Raw genomic sequence first — 7,500 nt, forward strand, 5'->3', positions numbered from 1 at the left:
CGGCACATCTTCTAGCCTCAGGAAGAAAAAAAAATCATCATCAGTGAGCGTGGGTATTGTGAGGATTCTTGCTGAAAATATTAAAGCAGAGGTTCGCCATTTTTCAAGCCAGGCCTAAACCATGATTCAAAAGGGACGATTCACCCTCAGTAATCAACCAGGCGCATTATGTTGATGTGTTTTCTCCTGGGAGAATGTTTGCAAGTCAATTAATAATATGTAATGCTACAGAGGTCATTCATTCCTGATGGCAGCTTGCAAATTCAAGGTCACAAAATAAAGTCAAGCAAGAACTCAATGCAAAAGTTACTGACCACACAGTGTGTTGTTTTTTTACCAGTCCCTGTTCACGATGATGATTCAATTACTAAATTCTTCTTTTTATTACTGATATTTTTGGAGCTTTTTTGACTCTTTCACTTTCGGTATCATTCCGAAGTACCTCGCCCACATCCGCACAAGGGGTTACGGTCAGTGCCTACGTGCTGTAGTACTCAGAACATTAACATTATATTTCCGAAACAGCCTCCCAGAGCTCAACCGCTGTCTGTTAAACCTTTAAAGGTCATTTACAGCCAAGTGAGACGGGGTCATGGGGTTTCAGAGCTGGACACTCTCAGCATAAAAGGAATACATTCTATAGATTGCTGGCAACATCAGGGGCAGAGGGTGATTAAACTTCCGAATCACAAGGTGTTCTTCTGTTCAGGCCTTGTGTACGCCGTGCTAGGGAAATGAGTTACACAACCCCGTGATCCAGTGACACCAGTAGCCACTGAAGGTATTCCAGACTTCTGCTTCCCGTCACTTTCCGCATCAGCTACACGCTATTTGTTTATTCAACACTTTCCAGTGATTAAATGGCCTCTGGCTGCTCATACATAATGAAGCTATCAGTGAGAGCTGGGGTTCACATTGGGTTTATCCGCTATATCAAAGTCGTCGCGGCTGTGAAAGGCCGACCAAGACGCTGCGGTTTTGGCTCCCGTTGAAGGATCGCTAACTAGATGGAATTTGATTGATGTTCCCGACCACACAAATCTGTCACGTAGAAGTTCCTGTAAACCGTCCCGGGCTCCCTTCAAACCTCTGCTTTCACAAGCTTCTAATAGCTGCTCGTAAGCTGGGGCAGAGAGTCACATTGCCCAAGTGGAGGAAACCGCATGATTGTCTGAGCTTAAAGAGCTTATTACCAGGGGTTAAAAGCAAATCCAGCACTACTGACTTAATATTGCACTTTGATGCTCTCGCTCTGTGGCCAAGTCAACATAATTAAAAAATATATATATGTATGTATATATGTATATATATTTTATTGCATCTTGTTTATGTATTTTATAGAATTTGCCTATCTATATAATATGGTTCATTCTGATTTGTGTAGTGCTGTTTTAATAGTCTTTAAAAAAGCAATCAAAGACAATGTAGAAAAAATAAACAATAAATTATGCTTTATTTAATTTCATCAAAATGTATGAAGAAAGGTGTTGAATCAAGTAAAATTATCCATACATTTAATAGTGTGAAATAACACTTGATAAGATTTCTTAAAACGTGAAAACATTTCTTAGGATGACAATCTCATTTTGTCGTAGATGATCCAAAGTCTTCTGGTCTCTTTAAAAAAATACTTATTTCACTTAATCCCATGATTAAGTGAACTATCCCATGATTTAGTTATCCCAAATTGCTAGATCCCTTCATTTAGCTATATTTTTAAGGTAATTTAAGACTTATTTAAACTTTATCTTGTAGACACAATTTTTCAGCCAGTCGATTAATCTCAAACGAAAAGAAAAAAAGACAAAGAACTCTTGTTTATGTAAAAGATTTATCTGATTTTAAGTTAGTATTCAGTGGCGTTAACATTGTTTGTAGTGTATTGGCTCCTCCTTATCTGACCTCCCAAACATCAAGTCCTTTCAGGAGAGTTTTTTTCCACAATTGCACAGAGCCAAAGTACATTTCCACGGCTGCCAAAGTCCTGACACCTTGATGCCAACAAGAATAAATCTTGGCTGATGGTATTAGATAATAAAGGTGTGGTTGGACCGCTCAACCAAACGGGAATGCATGTAAAAAGGTTTTCCACCTGAACTTCTCAAACAGCAGTCAATACTCAAAGTCGCACGAGACTGGCCGTATTGCAGCCGTAAAGGCAATGTTCTAGACGTCTGGATGTGGGAAGAGGGATTTCAATCCCTGCTCAAATTTACTAAGAACACAGCGAAAGGAGGGTTCAATGAGTCTGTTTTATTAAACACAGTTGTAGGTGATTAACCAAAGCAATAAAGTAAAGTGTTTCCCCAGCAATTACCTGGAATTCCTCTTAACGTGACCAGAACTTCTTAATTGCAGCGCAAACTGCTAATGAAACGCTCCATTTGCTGTCACAATAGACTGATAGATGTAAGTGCGCACAGGGGTGGTTGTGTAGTTTCGTTTGGTGGTTGGATGGGATGGGTGGTTGATGGAAACTGTTCTGAATCACAGCAGCATGTGAAAACTCTTGTGAATTATTTCCAGATTTTCTGCGTTTGTTTTATAGAAATGTTCTCGACCATGTAGGGCACCGTATACATTGCGATTTTCCCTCGCACAACAACAAGGCAGTGTTTATGTTTTGGTCCTTCGAATCTTTTACAGGCAAACATGACAATTAGAATCACTTTATTGCCGTCTACGAGGTTTCGTACGATGAATTTGATCTGAGTTTGAGGCGCCGTCATACGCGGATAGCATTTAATGAGAGAACAACTATTCAGGCATATACTACATTCACACAACTGCCAAGACATGACAGGACAGCATCCAGTTTTCCAGATTGTACAGAAGAGTGAGAAAGGTGAACGGTGCAAGCCATTATCACTATCCGTCACGCTATTTAGCAATAATAGTGGAACTGACTGTGCCACACCGTCGTGGTCAGGCTTCCATAAGAACATCTTAAACCTTCTAATGGCCGACTCTAACCGTCCCTTTCTCTGTTGACCTCCTCTGGGTTCTGCAGTGCGGAGGCAGAACATGAAGGTTCGCATCAATGCGACGGGCGACACCATCGTCATGAAGTTCCTTCGTCCGAGTCCGGACACACGGCTGGAGGGCTACATCCTGGGCTACGGCAGCAGCATGTTCTCCAAGCAGTTCATCCAGCTCCCGGAGAACGGCAAACCCTACGAGACCGAGATCGGTAAGATGGCGACTGAATGAAATCCAAGTACAGCATGTCAACCTTGTGCCTGTCTCTGTGTCTGAAAATATTCTACAGTTCTTTGGCTCCGCGATCCACCTGCCCCTTGCCATCACACCAGAAGCTCTCTCAGACACTGTATGTGCGCTCAGGGATATTCTAACCCGAGTGTATGGCTCTCTGTAGAAGATTGGAACTGACACTGTGGAGAGACGCAGGACTCTCCCAGCAGGTGGTGGTAATCCCCTGTTCTAAAGTCCGGCCAAGTCACTTACACTCTGAAGGCGTTTTGCTGATGGTGTTATGGTTTCTTGTTGGATCTATGTTCTCTACGCCGAACGCTGAGGTTACAGAGGGAGGGAGAAGGAACGGCATTCTCCGTGGTCTGTTTAGTTTCCTCTCTCTCAGTCCGTCTCTCCGTTTCTCCAAGTGCTGGCCCTGGTCAGGAAATGTGCTGAAACTCCCCTGCTGTGTTTGTGGTCAGGTGAACAAGCCACCATGTTGTTTTCTTGAAACCTGCGCTGGTGTCAGTGGTTAGCTGCTGTGGCCACAGCAGAGACTGATGTGGTTTGGTTGGGTTAGACTTGACCTCTATCCCCTCAGGGAATTAATTTGGATATCCAGAATCAACCATAGAACGAAGCTGTTACTGCTGTCTTGCTCGCAAGCACTGGTTTGGACCCAGACCCTGTGGTTTAAGTGTAATCTCTGCACACAACCATGTTGCCTTGTCGACAGTCCCAGCGCCTAAAGAACAGTCTGCCTGAGTTTGATAAAGTGTAAGTCTAATAATCTGTTTTTATTTGACTGAATTGTCCTGGGTCCAGAAGGTTTTGCAATTAAATCAGCATTTTTGTCTGTCACTCCAGGGAATGTTCACTTCTACTCAAGTTCTTTCATTCTTTCTTTGGAGTATTCTGATGACTTAAGTGTCTTTATTTTGCAAGAAGAAAACAATACTTGCCGAATGGAATTGGCATCAAAGTAAAACAGAAAAGCCTCAGCAGTTCAACAAATAAAAAGCAAATACTGACTCGTCTGTTGGGCAGCATTGTCTAAGATCTAAGCGCTGCAACAACATTTACTGTTCTGGGCATGTGAGAAGGGCCGTGGACTCCTTTGACATTCAACTCCGAAAAATAGAGATCTTCTGAGGGTGGGTCAGTGCTGATTAATGAGGGTCAGCGGGGGAAAGGGCGATGTGTCTCAGCTCGTTCTGGGCAAAAGTCCTACAGTCTGACACACCTTCTCCCAAAACTCATGCCAAGGCAGCAGAGCCACCCAAGTTGCCCAGAGCTTTTAGGTAAAAATGGACCTTGGATAGCAGGCAGGAACAGATACTTGTTTGCACAACACAAACAGCTCCAATCGACCTTCTCACTGACAAATGTGTTGGTCTTTACAAGTCATTCAAGCTATTGTTGAAGGTCTTAGCTTTCCTAAGGCAGATTGAAGTGACGCCATAGTAACACCCGTGAAGTAATCCGCCCTGGGTTGAGACTTTTTTGTTGCTTCCAGGCTAAATCTTTGTCCTTTGTCCTGGGTCAGTGAGGTTTCACCCAGAAGTCAGATCTCATTGGTCACACAGTGGCTGTTCCAACCTCCGTCCTCACATCCAGCCAAAGTTCTGAAGAAAATCAGCTCAGAGCTAAGAGGAGCTAAGAGGATATTAGAAGTTGAATGCTTTCCTTCGCTTAGCTGAGTGCAGACCCACACCCCAGGCTACAGGAATCTCCAGGGATAACTTGCTGCTGCTTAAGTTATTTATTTTGCACTTAACCAAATGATGGATCAATCTAGGTACACATGGACTGCGGGGCATGTCCTTGAAATATAGACATCAATATTTACCCATGTGTTATGTACTGTAAGTATAGTCAGAGCACACAGTCCATGGTGGTACTTTTCAAATACAAATGCAGACTTGCAGTTGCCGCCTGCCAAGAGTACGCTTGAGGAAAAAATTGTTGAAAATATGGGAGAATGTAGGTTAAATTCTGGAGAGGCCCCTGTTTACTCTTGTTTGGACCCCTGCCAAATCCTGGGTCCTGTTTGGCCTCATACAAGTCTTTTATCTCAGTCCGCGGCCATGTTTAGCCAACAGGGAAACAGATGAGGTCATCTGGAGCCTCCAGAAGTAGATCTTTGCCCGTTCTCTGGCAGAACATCAGTGCAGGCAGCATCAGATGGAATACAGAAGTACAGAGACCCTGGAATTATTGAATTTCATCACAAACTGTTACACATAAAGAAAGAACCTTCTAGGTGGTGTATTGTGTGCTTAAACAGTGTCCAAGTCAGGGGTGGACTGGTAATCTGGCATACTTGGCATTTTCCCGGTGGGCAGGCGCAATATAATAAAAAAAATAAGTAAATGATTTATTGTCCAACGGCCAGCCCATAAAACTGGGACAGCAGCCCATTGATTCATTTTGGGATCATTAAGATCAAGGGTCATGGTTTACTTCACCAAAGTGTAACTTTCATTCACACAATGTAAGAAATGTTGGCTTTCATATCTGCATCACATACTGTACTGAACTCACTGCACCTCTCGGCTTAAACCTGGGCTGGTGTCAGTTTTTAGAGCTAGTGATCGACATTGTAGAAAGGTTCAAATTTTATCAAACGAATATATAAATAATCATACATCTGTGGATCTTGATCCACTCACCGTGTCCATTTTATATATCACCACTATCATGTGCCAAACTTCTTCCATTGCCGCGATTCTGGATTCTTGATTCCAAAACCTTAATACGTTTAACACCCTGGGACTCTTGAGTCTTGTGGGCCTTGCCCACCCTGTTCTTTGATTCTGTCCGTACCTCATAACTCACAAGATGGAAATATGGTACATTTGGATAAACTCTTTGGCTGAAAACTTTGTCTCTTATACAGTCCTAAAAGCCAGATGTCTGTAGGTCTGTATTTTAATCAAGTTTCTCAATGCCGTCAGGCCCTTCCTTCAGCCTAGTGATAGTTATATGGTAGTAGCTCAGAGATAATGCTATCTCTTCAAGCTTACTTTGTGGGTGAAGATATCTTTATTCTATGATAGCATCCTTTTTCAGAAGCAATCCATCGACACTGTAGTTGTGAAGACACACACTGTTTCCGCACAGTGCTAAGTGTAAAATAGTTTTAAAACTTATCTGGTGTTGCCACTCACACTATGGCGCAACAAACAAGTTACCGTATAGTTTCAATTAAAACCGATGACGAAATGCTTTAAACTGCAGTTCAGCTAATGAAGTCTAGATGGCCACTAGGGTTAGGGTTGGATGCAGAAAACGTCATACTGTATAGACGTAAATGGAAAAAGAACAAAGGAACGTCTCACTAGAAATACAGACGATATATATATATTTTCCACCAGACTTTAGGGTCTAACTAGTGAAGCTTACTTCTTCCAATGTGTGTCTTGGTTGTGATTTAGAAAATTATTGTTCCAAAAGAGGACATTAACGCTTCAAGAGAGGTATAGTTTCCCTACATTTTCCAACGTAGAGTGCAGTGATTGCGAACTACAATATTTTTTGAGATGTAGAATGTCATCCTGGTTCTTTTCGCATACTGTTCATGTCTACTATGGTTTCAGACATACTAAAATCATTCACATTGGCAAAACCAGGACCAATCGGCATTCTGCAGATTGTTTTTGTACATGCCGTGCTCTGCGTTCAAGGGCATGTGCACGTGAGCCCTGTTGAGCCAGAGGGGTTTGGGGGGAGGCGGGAATGCAAAGAGAGTGGTTAATTATAATCAAAATCAGCCGTGAATAGAAATGACATTGCATGAAAAAAAGTATTCCATCAAAAACCTTCCACCCCCAAAGACCAAAGCAGTGTTGGGGCTTTATATTCAATACTGATTTTACAGCCTTTAGCGCTTAAGTAAATGCTCAACTAGTGCTCAAATTGATAATTGATAAAGCGGACTCAACCTCTAATGTATGTCTTCTTATTTGCATTTGTATCGTGCAGATGCAGAACCCAAGTATCTCGTGGCTGTCCAGCCCATTCCAGCCAATGACGTCAAGAAACATTGTACAGGTACACTACGTCAATCTATCTATCTATCTATCTATCTATCTATCTATCTATCTATCTATCTATCTATCTATCTATCTATCTATCTATCTATCTATCTATCTATCTATCTATCTATCTATCTATCTATCTATCTATCTATCTATCTATCTATCTATCTATCTATCTATCTATCTATCTATCTATCCATCCATCCATCCATCCATCTATCCATCCATCCATCAATCTCTGCTTTCCTTGTCATCCAGGGAAGGTGAA

At 42.1% G+C, this 7,500-nt stretch overlaps 1 protein-coding gene and 1 long non-coding RNA gene across 9 annotated transcripts in view; both read left to right on the forward strand.

Annotated features, from left to right (window-relative positions):
- The window catches only part of LOC307247919, a 1,985-nt gene extending 1,594 nt beyond the window's left edge, over positions 1-391 (forward strand). Inside the window, exon 2 of the long non-coding RNA XR_013844752.1 lies at positions 1-391. This exon is cut by the window's left edge and continues 609 nt beyond it. This is a non-coding gene — a long non-coding RNA (uncharacterized lncRNA).
- The window catches only part of abi3bpb (ABI family, member 3 (NESH) binding protein b), a 35,450-nt gene that overhangs the window by 4,850 nt on the left and 23,100 nt on the right, over positions 1-7,500 (forward strand). For all 8 annotated transcript variants that reach the window (XM_080024453.1, XM_080024455.1, XM_080024456.1 and 5 more), the window contains exons 2-4: positions 3,011-3,190; positions 7,177-7,245; positions 7,491-7,500. The exon at positions 7,491-7,500 is cut by the window's right edge and continues 126 nt beyond it. In XM_080024453.1, the coding sequence (XP_079880579.1) occupies positions 3,011-3,190; positions 7,177-7,245; positions 7,491-7,500 (259 nt within the window). The remainder of the gene's footprint in view (positions 1-3,010; positions 3,191-7,176; positions 7,246-7,490) is intronic.

The sequence above is a fragment of the Zeus faber genome, assembly GCF_960531495.2.
Source record: "Zeus faber genome assembly, chromosome: 2".
In the NCBI taxonomy this organism is placed as follows: Eukaryota; Metazoa; Chordata; class Actinopteri; order Zeiformes; family Zeidae; genus Zeus; species Zeus faber.